At 42.6% G+C, this 14,588-nt stretch overlaps 1 protein-coding gene across 2 annotated transcripts in view; it reads right to left on the bottom strand.

Moving 5' to 3' along the window:
- Positions 1-14,588, bottom strand: part of uba6 (ubiquitin like modifier activating enzyme 6) — a 236,257-nt gene that overhangs the window by 80,286 nt on the left and 141,383 nt on the right. For both annotated transcript variants that reach the window (XM_080188556.1, XM_080188557.1), the window contains 4 exons: positions 13,622-13,700; positions 10,279-10,359; positions 6,648-6,725; positions 4,865-5,046 (listed from right to left, as the gene is read on the bottom strand). In XM_080188556.1, coding sequence (XP_080044682.1) covers positions 4,865-5,046; positions 6,648-6,725; positions 10,279-10,359; positions 13,622-13,700 — 420 coding nt within the window. The remainder of the gene's footprint in view (positions 1-4,864; positions 5,047-6,647; positions 6,726-10,278; positions 10,360-13,621; positions 13,701-14,588) is intronic.

Below are 14,588 nucleotides of genomic sequence, written 5' to 3'. Positions count from 1 at the left end.
TTCAGTTGTTTCTTGATATCACTTGGAGTGAATCGAATGGCTGAAGACTGACATCTGTGATGCTGCAGACCTCTGGAGAAGGCCACAGTGGATCAACCATTTAGCACTTGTTGGCTGAAGACTGTTGCAAATGCTTCAACTTGTCTTTTGCATTGACAATTTGGATTTTCTCCTCATTGAATCTGCGGATATTTGTGAAGTCTCATCCTACTGTAACATTCATGACTGGATGTGGCAGGACCGCAGAGCTTGGCAGTGGGATTTCTTAGCTGCCTGCCACATGCTGTCTTTTCTGTTTGGCACACCAATACAACTATGTTGTAGCTTCACCAGGTATGCCTCTTCATTGAGCCAGAATTGATCCCCTGATTTGATGGTAATTGTAGAGTGGGGGAATATGCCAGGTCATGAGGTTACAGATTATGATGGAGAACAATTCTATTGCTGCTGATGGCCCAACGTTCCTCATGAACACCCAGTTTTGAATTTTTACATCAGTTTGGCATGGTAGTGGTGCCACATAACACAAAAGAGGGTATCCTTCATGTGAACAAAGAGAAGTACAGCACAGAACAGGTCCTGCAGCCTTCCAAGCTTGCGCCAATCATGATGCCTACCTAAGCTAAAACCATATGCACTTATGAAGTCCATATCCTTCCATGCCCATTGTATTCATGTATTTGTCTCGTTGCCTCTTAAATGCCACTATCGTACCTGCTCCCACCACGTCCCGGGCAGTGTGTTCCAGTCACCAACCCTCTATGTAAAAAAACTCACCTCGCATATCTCCTCTAAACTTTTCCCCACGCACCTTAAACTTATGTCCCCTTGACTTTTCTACCCTAAGAAAGAGCATATGATTATCCACTCTGTCCATACCGCTCATAATCTTGTAAATCTCTTTCAGGTCACCCCTTAACCTCCACTGTTCCAGTGAGAACAAACCAAGTTTATCCAACCTCTCCTCACAGCTAATATACTCAATATATTGGCTGAAGACTGACATTATGAGTATGTCCAGGCATCATCCTGGTAAACTTCTTCTGTACCCACAAGTACTGTGAAGCAGTCATTCCTACTATTACTGTCATTGACAGACGCATCTGTGACAAGTAGATTGATAGGGAGTGAGATGGGCTTTTACAATTGATAATGCTTTCATGGACTTTTTTAAATTCCAGATTTGTATTGAATTTGAATTTCAACACATGCCATGGTAGGATTTGAACCTGAGTCCCCAAAGCATTACCCTGGGCCTCTGGATTAAGGTAAAGTTCCCATAGTCCCAGATAACCATAGGCTGCTCTCCCATTTGAGATGGCGTGCTGACTGGTGTTGGTTTAATCTGAGGATCACCACGCCTCAGATATGGGGCGAGGTTAAGAAGTCATGAATAACTTCAACCAGTATGGGAATTGAACCCGTGCTGTTGGTGTCGTTCCGCATCTCAAACCAGCTGTCCAGCCAGCTGAGAAAGGTATATGGAGTTGTCCTCTCTTCATCTTGGTACCAGATTCTGAGCAATTTAACTTTACTAACAAGGTAAACAGTGAAGTTAAAAAGTTTATTTATTAGTCACAAGCAAGTTAATGAAGTTACTGTGAAAATCCCCTCGTCGCCACACTCCAGAACTTGTTCGAGTCAGCATGGCCAATTCACCTAACCTGCACATCTTTGGACTGAGAGGGGAAACCGGAGCACCTGGAGAAAACCCACGCAGATACAGACAGAACATCCAAATTCCACACAGACAGTGACCTAAGCCAGGAATTGAACTCGGACCCCGGCGCTGTGAGGCAGCAGTGCAAGCCACTGTGCCACCATGCAGCTCCAGCAGAACACTGAAAAATTCTCAGTGTTTGCTGACATTAAAATTTAACCAGTATTCAAATGGAATGAACAAAAGAACAAAGAACACTACAAGACAAGAACAGGCCCTTCAGCCCTCCAAACCTGCACCGATCACGCTTACATATTTAGACCAACCGTTTATATCCCTCTATTTCCCGTCCGTTCATATGCCTATCAAGGTATGTCTTAAATGTGGCTAATGTAACTGCCTCAACCATCTCACTCGGCAGTGCATTCCAGGCCCCCACCACCTTCTTTGTAAAAATAAACTTCCCCTGCACATCTCCACTGAATCTTCACCCCCCTTATCTTGAACTTGTGCCCCCATGTAATTGTCATTTCTGCCTGGGAAAAAGCTTCGAACAATTCACCCTACCTATACCTCTCATAATTTTATAAACTCCGATCAGGTCGTCCTTCAGCCTCCGTCTTTCCAGGGAGGACAATCTCAGTTTATTCAATCTCTCCTCATAGCTGATACACTCCACATCAGGCAACATTCTGATAAACCTTTTCTGTACTCTCTCCAAAGCCTCCACATCCTTCTGATAATGTGGTGACCAGAATTGGACATAGTATTCCCAATGTGAACTAAGCAACATTTCATACAACTAAAGTAATTCGCCAACTTTTATTCTCAATGCCTTGTTCAATGAAGACAAGCATGCCGTATGTTTTCTTCACCACCTTTGCCAGTTTTAAGGATCTGTGACCCTGTACTCCCAAATCTCTGTATGTGTATGCTCCTGATTGTTCTGCCATTTATTTTATTGGATCTACCAGAATGCATCACCTCACATTTGTCTGAATTAAATTCCATCTGCCATTTCTCTGCTCAATTTTGCAGCATATCATGCTGTATTCTCTGACAATCTTCATCACTATCCGCAATTCCAGCAGTCTTAATATCATCTGCAAAATGCTAGTCAGACCAGCTATGAATGCTCCAGGAAAGATTCCTATGTTCGAGGTCCAAGCGTGAAATGAAACCAGCAGTTTGATTTGAGTTTGTTAGTTTAGTATGACTCACAACAGGCATGCATATTGTAATAGTGATGGAAGGCAGATTCTCAATTCTCTCAGAAAAGCATAGACAGAAATTCACAGAATCCCTACAGTGCAGGAGGCAGCTATTCGGCCCCTCAAACGTGCACTGACAACAATCCCACCTAGACCCTATTCCTGTAACTCCGTGTATTTACCCTGCCAAGCCCTTTGATATGAAGGGGATGATTCTCCCAAAAAAGTTCTAAGTGCTGAACTGGTGTAAATCATGACTGTTTTTCAATCATACTGTTTTTAGTTCACACTCAAATCTCCCACACTCTGTGCGATGCAGAGGTCATAATCCTGAATATAGTCAAAAGCCTGGGGAGGGGCGGGGCCTGTTCACGACAGAGTGACAGTTCCATGCCTCTGCATATACGTAGTGGCCCTGATCTGTCAGCCTGCAGTTTGCTGGCCAGCTCAATCACCCGGGACCACTGCAGTGCTGCCCTCCCCCAACACACTGATCACAATGGCAGAGTAACAATGGAACACCCCCATCCCCACCGATCATCCCCTTGGCACTGCCCCATGTCCAGTGGGCCATGTCAAGATGCCCCCAGGCATGGATAATTTGCCCTTTGGGCAATGCCAAGTGGCACAGGCTGACACTTCCAGAGTGTTTATGCCCAGGGACACTATCCCCCTTCCCCACCATTGCCCGGCTGGGGGGGGGCGGGGGGGGGGGGGGGGCCTGATTGCTCCCCGTTCACTCTAGCAGGGTCATCCCTCTGGTTCCCTGCAAGTGGGGAGCTAGTCTGAACCCCACTGAAGTGAAGAGGGTAGTGGGGGTATGGAATGCTGTGCCAAGTAAGGTGGTGGAGGCAAGCACGCTAGAGATGTTTAAGAGTAACTCAGACAGGCACATGAGTGGGTTGGAGATGGGTGGATATAGGAGATTGTCTTAAATAAGGTTCATTAGCATTGGGGCGTCCCTGGTAATGTAAATGGATATGGTATAATAATATTTTTTCTCTTTTTCATTCACAGGTTTTAAGTCGGTCCGCCTTGTTGTCCAACGAGGGGCATACACGCGATGGGTCGTACTTGGGCTGCTTTTGGTTGTTCGAGATTGGCCGAGTGCTTCATGTCGTTAGTGTGTGCTTAAACTGGACCAGATGCTCGGCAAGATGACAGCTCAGTGACTATCACTGTTTGCTGTGCAGACACATGGATTTGGGCCAGTGTCTGTGGGAGTTTGCGCATTCTCCCCGTGCTTGTGTGGGTTTTCTCTGGGTGCTCCGGTTTCCTCCCACACCCCAAAGATGTGCTATTAGGCTGATTGGCAGTAATAAATTGTCCCTAAATTAGTTTCCCTCAATGCGGATGGCCATAAAACAATAGATAAGGGTCATGGGTGGAGGGGGGACTGGTAGTGTTAAAATGGCGGCGTGGGCTCGTTGGGCCAAAGGGCCTGTTTCCCGGGCTGTTTTTGTTCTTTGAAATTGTACTAGCGGGGTGGGAGATGGTAGCGAGCCCGGCGAATTCAGTCCCGGACCTGCTAATCATGGTCCCAATCACAACAGGTATCCAGCGCTCGGAGGTGCGCATGCAGTGGGAATGCATGTGCAAATCCCGCAAATCAGCCCACACGTGATTCCCCCGCCCGCCGTGCCAAAAAAATTAGTACGGCAAGATGGAAAAATTCTCTTCTGATCTGCATGGCAGATCAATCTAACCAACACATCTTTGAAGTGGATCTTGGTCCCAAAACACTGGCAAAAATCACATCCCTAAATTCCCAAATAACAGATGCAATACACCTTATTCGTTTCATAAACAAGTGATCTTCATTTCCTTTGTTTGTTTTAGAAAACAATCTTTAAATTTTAGGGCATGTGGGTTCCATTCATTTCACATAAAAGTGCTTGATCATCAGTAAACAAATGCTAGTTGGGTGCTAAGTTTACCTGAAGACATTACTCTTTTTATCTTGTCGACAGTCACCTTTTCATTTATCCATTACCTGTCAACGTATCTTCTTGCTTCCACGTTATCGAGTGCGGTGATCACAACATCTATTTGGCTGTAAAAGCTATCATTATAAATGTTCTCTGTAGATGGACACACTTTGTTTAGGTGAGAATCTATTTTTATCTGGGGATTTATCACCAAGGTGGCTGAAGCAGCTGTGTAGCTCTTTGGTTTCTGACAAAGAAACAGAGAACACAGATTAAAGTCATAAGGAAAGCACTGAAGACATTGGTAAGCCAATACTTGGTTGAACATGTAATTGGCTGCACAATTCCTTAATTAAGTTCATCACCACTGTATTGGAGCTCAAATTTCAATGCGCTGGGCACTTGCTCTCCTCGTTTCACAGGCATTTCCAACAATAGGGCAGGATCACTCTGTCAAAATTTATCGGACAGCCTCAACAGCAGGATAGGCAAGAAGGTTCAAGTGCTGGATACTGTTTCCAACGCTCATTATGTGCAACCACACCTGGAAAACTGTGTACAGTTTTAGTCTCCTTACCCAAGGAAGGATATACTTGCATTGATAGAGTGCAACGGAGCTTCACCTAACTAATCCCTGGGATGATGGGATTGTCTATTAGGAAAATGGCCCTTTATTCTCTAGAATTTAGAAAAGTGATAGATGATCTTCTTGAGACACAAAATTCTTACACGGCAGATGTGAATAGAATGTTTTCCCTGGCTGGTGAGTCTAGAATCACGATGTAGTCATTGAATAAGAAGCAGGTGGACAGAATTTTAATTAGTAAGGGTTTGAAGGGCCTTGGGGAACGGGCATTAAAAATGAGTTGAAGCCAAGATGAGGTCAGCCATGATCTTATTAAATAACAGAGCAGGCTCGAGGGGCTAAATTGCTCCTAGCTATGTTCTTGTCACTATAGTATTTATATGGCTAGTCCAATTCAGTTTCTGGTCAGTGCTAAAACCCTAGAATATTAATTGGGGGGAATTCAGCGATGGTAATGACATCAATTATTACGGGGAGGTGGTTAGATTTTCTTACTGGAGGTGGTCATTGCCTGGCATCTGTGTAGCACAAGTATTACTTGCCACTCATCAAACCAAACCTGAACAAGATCCAAATCTTGCTGCACATGGACATCTGAGGAGTTGTGAATGGTGCTGAATATTGTGCAATCACCCATGAACATCCTCATTTCTAACACAATGGAAGGAAGGTCATGATGGCCTACTCCTGCTCCTATTTCTTATGTTCTTATTGATGAAATAGTTGAAGCATGTTGGATCTAGGACACTACCCTGAGGGACTTCTGTAGTGATGTCCCAGGACTGAGATGATTGCGATCTAACAACCTTGAGGAAGCATTCAGCCTCCCTTCTGCAGATCACAACCTTCCTCCACCTCCCCCTTCAAGCCACAATGTATCTCTTCCCCACATCACTCCCATCTCTCTCCCTCCAGATTGTGATCAATATTATCACAGGAAACTGAGCCATGGCCTACTGTCACTTATTATACTTACTAGCTACCAAGCAGGCTGCCTGTTTCCCCTGTTGCTCGGCAAGAAATTGATGTAAGAAGTGAATAAAGTCCTGTCATTAAATTCAGCAGAACCTCCATGTCCTCAGCCTTCCTCAGAACTTCCCCAAAAAAGGAGGCCAGTGTGTTAACACAACAGGGAGATTATTCAGTTACTAAATTAATAAATGACTTTATGCAGGGTTGTCCAACACTTTTGACTTCTAAGGAACATTTTCCAAATCTGGCAGAAGATGCACTGACCAACTCCAGTTTATTCATCATAATACCTGTATGTGTCGCGATCTGAAGAGAAACTGTCTGTTTAGATTGGATTTTTCTATTAAGTCAGGGTCTGTGATGGTTATCTGCAAGGGAATACACCAAAAGTTAAGTTGTAAGATGAGCATTATATGTGCCTTGATTAAATTAACTCTTTCCCATCCCTCTCCTACTGCAGAAGGCAGTGTCAATACGAGTCTGATAAATCTTGTTGATATTAAAGTTATCTGCAGCTAAAAAGCAACATCTAGGAATAACCAAGGGACTAAAATTGTTTACAACTGTAGTCAGTTCTAATTTGGTCGACACTGCTTTAGGTCCATCTAAATCCAGAATTCAAACGGTATTCAATCCTCCAACAGCAGATCATTTACAAGATTTTTCAGAACTCTGTGCAAACTCAAAATGATCCATGGATAATACTAGAGACAGAAAGGCAAATCATGGGCAAGTCAAATTTCAAGGGACAGGATCAATTGAAGGGAGTTTTCAAGATCTCGTCCCCAAAACATTAGCAACTTTGCACTAAGACATCAAGTAGCTGAAAAATGAGGAAGTGCCTCTCCCTGTCCTTTTTAACATGAAGGTTGGACAGGAGCATTGCACAGCCTTCAGGTGTCCAACAGTCAGCTCCAAAATCTCTGGCAATCTAGCAGAAATTTGTGCTGCCAGATTTCCCAGATTCTAATGCTCAGTTGCTACCTTGAATCTAACCAAAGAAATCCTGTAAATTTACTGCAAATCTCAAGCTGTTCACAAAGGGAGGCACAGTGGGGGGGAACGAACACTCCTTTCTTAAGGCTGTGTAAAGCATCAATAGGTTGAATCAGATCATATTTCACTGTATGAAATTTCAGACATAACATTTTTCATTAACTGATTAAATGTTTCATCAAATTATATAGAAATCATTACACAACACAGGCCTTACAGTCCAAACAGTCTACATTGGCATTTATATTCCACATGAGAAGTATTCCTAACCTCATGCGCCTATTCTTTTCTCTTTATTCTATTTTAAATGCTGCCAGGATCTCTGTCCCAATCATTAAAGTAAGAACTCTCACAACACCAGGTTAAAGTCCAACAGATCTATTTGATAGCACAAGCTTTCGGAGTGTCGCTCCTTCTTCAGGTGAACGAGGAGTTGTGTTCACAAATGAGGCATATATAGACACAAACTCAATTTACAAGATAATGGTTGGAAGCCAGTAGTGCATCCTATGGCCTCAGAATTTTGTATGAAAAATGATTTCTCCTGTCATTAATCTCTTGGTGAAGAGTTTCAGCTTTGGGCCTAATCAGTGAACGGGGAATAAATTTGCGCTAGTTTTCCAAAATGTATATTTTTGCTCAAGTTCCTGTTCACTTACTTGTGTAGGACTTTCCAGGAACCAGCTCAATCAGGTCATATTTTGAAAAATGATTTTTAAAAAATTGCATTAAAAATATTAATTGATTTTTGAACTGTGGCAACCTGGTGTAGTTTGTTTAATGCAGCTAAAAATGGGTTTATCATAAAAAAAAGGCAGCATGGTGGTATAGTGGTTGGTACTGGTGCCTCACAGTGCCAGAGACCCGGGTTTGATTCTGGCTTTGGGTGATTGTGTGGAGTTTGCACATGGCTGTGTGAGTTTCATTTGGATGCTCCAGTTTCCTCCCAAGTCCAAAGATGTGCAAGTTAGGTGGATTGGCCATGGTAAATGTGAGGGGGTGCAGCGATTGGGTGGGGTGTAGGGCCTCAATGGAATGGTCTTTTGTAAAGTCTCTGCAAACTCAATGGGATGAATAGCCTATTTCTGCACTGTACCTTTAATCAGCATCTAGTCCAACATTTGGGATTTTTTAAAAAAAATCACTCAAAGGATGTGGCATTGCTGGCAAGGCCAGCATTTATTCCCCACTCCTAATTGCTTGAGAAGATGGTAGTTCTAGAATACTACAATCCACAAGTTAATTAAATTGCTCGTATCTGAAGGAAGTTGTTGCAGGCGACCCTGGATAAAGTTCAGAAGTTGTCAGTATGGAAGCAGGTTACATTGGAAGGCCTGCCTCAGCACTGAAGCACGTTGTCAAAGATATCAAAAATTGAATAAAACAAAAACCAACTCTCCAGCCCCAACCTCTTATATCCCCTCACCCACACTCTTCCTATGTTCCATCCATGCCAACACATGCTACCTACTTCATGACGCCCAGACTGCCTTATGTCCTTCCATGCATCCCCCATGGCCCATTATAATCATCTGGCCAACCAATGCCTCTCTACCACTCGCATAGCCCTCTGTAGCCCCCATGCCCGTCTACAATCCCCAGTCTTTTATAGCCCCAATGCCCCGCTGTAAGTCTCATGGCCCTCTACAGTCCCTATGCAAACATCGTGCCAACTCATGAAAACCGATGCCCCCACCACCACTCCTTACATCTACGACGCCAATGCATCCAGAATCCATCAGGAACTGACCTTAGGACTCGATGCGAAGACAAGATAAAATTTTTAAGTGTGAATTGACTGAATCACCATTTTAAAAAGCAAAGTTAAAGTTTTATTTATTAGTCAAAAGTAGTCTTACATTAACACTGCAATGAAGTTACTGTGAAAATCCTGATTTAAAAACTCATTCACCACGTTTAACTTCTTTTAATTCCTTTTGTAAACAAGCATTTGTATTTATGGTCCCACTTCAAAGAGTTTATAGCCGTCAAACAATAAACTAACAACCCCCACAGTGTAATAAGGACAGGCTGTGAAATCAATCACGAAGCAGTAACCTTCGGGCTTATGTCAACAGAAGGATGACATAGCACGCACTGTTTTTATTTTAGACATGGCAGACAGCATTTTTTAATATTGAAAGGATAATGAAATATCTTGACAGTTCCAAACTATTTGTGCACTTCGTATGCACACTCATGTCTATCTTTAACAATCCTAAGGGACCCTTGCTCTCCAAAGAACTCTGGCAGCTTTAGGCCTTCTCCAAACAGGTTTAGAGTGTGCATTTCATGTTTTGGGCATCCCACTAGCCATCTGACGAGACAGCTACGTTATAACATTTGCAGTTGCCTCAGCAAACCACAGATTAGAAACACATTAAAACCCACTCCCAATTCCCTCCACATTCACGAAAATGAGAGAGGCTGGGTTCATGGACGAGAATTCCATATCCAGGCCTCCAGCACCATTTTCACAAAGACAGAAAGCCTCTCTATCTGTATGAACATTCTTTTTCTTGTCTAGCAATTCCAAAGGTGCATCTACTCCATCTGCTGCCATCCAGGCAATCACATGATGTAAAGGCAACAGAGCCATTGACTAATTGCAACAATCAATTTCTATCAGTCTACAACAGACCCAGACATGACACAAGGAAAACCCCAGTTTTGCAAGCTTTAGGAACCATACATCTAAAGTTACTCGTTCCTTCTAAGTATGCTACATTCTTGCATATATCATGTCCAATAGTAGACACGTACAGTATCCTAAAATGTTATTTTCTGAAAGAAATCTAATTTTGCATACAAAGTAATCATTTCTAACCACATCTATCAACATCCTAATCATCCAACTGACTTATAAATAAAATCGCAACATTCAATGAAACCATTTCACCAATCCATTGGGGGAAAGATACATACCATTCCTCTTTCTTGACCAGTGCTAACACCAAGCAAGGCAAAGTTCTTAAGCATTTCACAGCCAATTGCACCACATCCAACCTGAAAGGAAACAGCACATTTTTTCTTTTACACATTAGATTTCACCTCATTGGCACATTTGTGCAATTAATAAATAAATTACCAAAGCACTGCACGTATGCTTAGTGATGAAAAGTCTTAAATTGTATGTTTTAGTGGATTGATCTGTGAATTTCAAGCTAAGTTAAGACAGTTTTAAAATTGGCATCTTTAAGTGCGAAATACTGTAATTTAGTGGGCAGGCAGGGTGGCCAGTGCCGCTGTGGTCCTTTGAAGTTGCAACTGAAATTACAACTAGGATCCTCCCGTGAGTCCTACAATGCTGATCAGCCAGGAGGGTGGCCCAGAGCCTTCATGCTCCAGGACATCGAGTTAAAGATGCAAGTTATTGTTTAGCATCAGAAAGATGCGAAAGCTATAAAGCTGATTGGCTAACAGAATGGTCTTGACGCTAGAATGCTCTGAGGGTGTCTGGTTTGATATACAAATTAAAGTTAAGTTATTGTGGGGCTGCTAGAATCTTTCTTCCCATTTGGTTAAGAGTTGCAAACCTTGGGTTCAAAAATACTAGCTGTGTTGGTCTCTGCACATAGTCTAAAAACTGCAAAGTTACCTGCAAAAAAGGGGATAAGAACATAAGAAATAGGAGCAGGAGTAGGCCATCTAGCCCTTCGAGCCTGCCCTGCCATTCATGGCTGATCTGAAGTGGATCAGTTCCGCTTTCTCCCCATAACCCTTAATTCCCTTGTCTATCAGAAACCTATCTACCCGTGACTTAAATATATTCGACGAGGTAGCCTCCACCACTTCAATGGGCAGTGAATTCCAGAGATTCACCACCCTTTGAGTGAAGAAGTTCCTCCTCAACTCCAATCTAAACTGCACCCCCCCTTATTTTGAGGCTCTGCTCTCCAGTCCTGCTATCCTTTCGAAGCAGGAAGAATCTCTCTACCTTTACCCTATCTATCCCCTTCATTATCTTATATGTCTCTATAAGATCCCCCCTCAGCCTTCTAAACTCCAATGAGTACAGACCCAGTCTATTCAATCTCTCTTCATAGGCTAACCCCCTCATCTCCGGTATCAGCTTGGTGAACCTTCTCTGCACTCCCTCCAAGGCCAATATATCCTTCCGCAAGTGCGGCGACCAAAATTGCACATAGGACTCCAGCTACGGCCTCACCAGTACCCTGTACAGTTGCAGCAAGACCTCTCTGCTTTTATATTCTAATTCATATTCTAGTTCAGTCGGGCAGCATGGTCGGTGCAGGCTTGGAGGGGCGAAGGGCTGTAATTCTTGTGCTGTAATTTTCACTGTTCTTTACAGCTTTGGCAGTTAGGGTGGATGCAGAACTTCAGCAGTTAAGATGGACAGAAAGAACAAGAACAAAGAAAATTACAACACAGGAACGAACCCTTCGGCCCTCCAAGCCTGCACCGACCATGCTGCCCAACGTAACTGAAACCCCCTACCCTTCCAGGAACTATATCCTTCTATTCCCATCCTATTCTTGTACTTGTCAAGTGCTCTTAAAAGTCACGGTCATATCTGCTTCCACTACCTCCCCCAACACCCTTTGTGTAAAAAAATCTCATACATCTCCTTTAAAACTTGCCCCTCACACCTTAGGCCTGTGCCCCCTGGTAACTGACTCATACCCTGGGAAAAGGCTTCTGACTACCCACTCTTTCATTGCCTCTCATAATCTTGTAGACTTCTATCAGGTTGCCCCTCAACCTCCGTCATTCCAGTGAGAACAAACCAAGTTTCTCCAGCCTCTCCTCATAGCTGATGCCCTCCATATGAGGCAGCATCCTGGTTAATCTTTTCTGTACCCTCTCCAAAGCCTCCACATCCTTCTGGAAGTGTGGCGACCAGAGTTGAACTCTATATTCCAACTGCCGCCAAACTAAGGTTCTAAGATGTAGGCTGGAAAAGGATCCACTAGAGTTGATGTCTTAAAGCAACAAAGAGTTTAGAGCATACGTTAGAGTTAAATTGGTGAAGCTAAAATCTTGAAAGATGTGGTGAGCCAAGAGACCAGGCTCAAAAGAAGACCAAAGAAATCCCTGCATCCACAGGAAAGACAAACTGACATGCATTAAGTTTGTATGTCGTGTAATGCTGAGACCAATGAAATATTAAGTATAAAATATTATTGCCCAATAAACCCTGTTAGCTTGCACTCTAAATTTGTGACTGGCCATTTTTCCAATATGGTTACTTCTTGATAAGAACTTTTTTATTCTAGGGCTTAGTATAGAGCCCAAATCAATAAAAAAAGAATAAAGTTAGTTAAAGCAACACATACAGACCACAATTTAAAGGTATAAGCACTCATATAATTGTAATAGTTTTGTATCACAAAACAATTTGGTTGAACAGAATTTTTAAGATAAATGGAAACAGATGGTCTCAAATGGAGACATGAAAATCTGATAGCTGATGTAGCATGTGAATCCAGAAACTATAATAGTGCATGGCTCTATTCAATCATAAAGTAGAGCTGTTTAACCCAGGCTACTGAATGTCCACTGTCCAGGAGTGGGTATAGTAGGGAATTTATTATATCATTAAATATATTGGGTATATTAAGGAGAGACTTACTGATCAGAGTTCAGAACTGACATGTTCAATTAACAAAATATGGAATTGAAAACTAGTCCCAGTAATCTCAAAAGTATCAATTGTTGTAAAAACATCAAATGGTTCACTCATGGAGTCATAGAAACCCTACAATGCAGGAGGAGGCCATTCAGCCCATCAAGTCTGCACCAACCACAATCTCACCTAGGGCCTACCCCCATAACCTCATGCATTTATCCTAACTAGTTCCCCTGACACTAAGGAACAATTTAGCACAGCCAATCAACCTAACCCACACATCTTTGGACTATGGGAGGAAACCAGAGCACCCGGAAGAAATTCACAGACACAGAGAGAATGTGCAAATTCCACACAGACCCAAGGCCAGCACTGAACGGGGTTCCTGCACTGTGAAGCAGCAGTGCTAACCACTGTGCCACAGTGCCACTCATGTTTTACGGAAGGAAAACTGCCACCCTTTGCTGGCAAACCCATAGCAATGCAGTTGACTTTCGCCTGTTGTCTGTAATGGCACAGCAAGCCACTAGGTTCAAGGGAACAACAATGAGCAACAAATGCCACCTTTGCCAGCAATGCCTATTCCCACGAAAGAATTAATTTAAAAACCCATAATATTTCATAACTGAGATAATTTTGCTGCTCCGACCTAGGACAATTTTTGTAAAGGACACTTACTATGAAAACATTGAGGTTGCTGAGTTTTTGACACATAGATTCTCCAATACATGCACGTAGAGCATCATATCGATCACCTCTGTATGAAAACACAGATTATATATAATTACTGTTCAATAAGTCCAGAACTACACACATACAGTAACGTTAATAGGAAGCAGATACACCCCAGGAAGTGAAAAGCTATAACAAATAAAATGAATGTTTTAACTGCAACCTTAAATAAAAGAAATAGAAAAAGATAGGATGGGAAAGGGAAGAAAGAAAAGCTTGCATTTATATAGCAGTTTATGATTTTAGGACGTCCCACAGCATCTTACAGGCAACAAGACACTTCTTTGAAGTGTAATCACTGCTGTAATGCAGCAAACACTATTGGCAATTTGCACATAAAAAGACTCAAAATCGCAGTGAACAAATCATTGGATTTATTCATGTTGGCTGAATGATCATCATGTTGAGCAGAATTCCCCTATTTTTCTTCAAATAGTGCCTCTGGGTCTGTTACATCAACCCAAAGGGGCAGATGTGGACTCAGGATAAAGTTTCATCTGCAGAAGGATATCTCTGATACTGCAACACGAATCTTAGTGCTCTGCTGAAGTGAAGACTAGATTTTGTGCTCAAGTCTCTGAAATGGGAACATCAACCCACAAACTTCCAGAGATGAAAACGTGATCACTGGACCAAGGCTAGCACCTATTAGTTACACTGTATAAGAAGCAACTGCACTCTGACAGCTTTCAGGTATTCTTAAGTGTAGGGAGATCACAGACTGATTATTTGCAAGTTACAATTCAAGTATGGATGGTTCCGTTTTGCAGTTTTACTTCTACTCATTCTGCTACAAGAAATGAGCCCTGAACATAAAATCCTAGAACTCCTCATCCCCCAAATGTGATCTCCAGTGTCAGTGCCTTCTAAACATTAGCAAGAGGTCCAATCATATTACATAACAAGATTCAAT

Source organism: Carcharhinus amblyrhynchos, chromosome 5 (genome assembly GCF_965287045.1).
Source record: "Carcharhinus amblyrhynchos chromosome 5, sCarAmb.v2.hapA, whole genome shotgun sequence".
NCBI lineage: Eukaryota > Metazoa > Chordata > Chondrichthyes > Carcharhiniformes > Carcharhinidae > Carcharhinus > Carcharhinus amblyrhynchos.
Note: the sequence above shows the minus strand (reverse complement) of the source record. Positions and strands in the feature narration are given on the sequence as shown.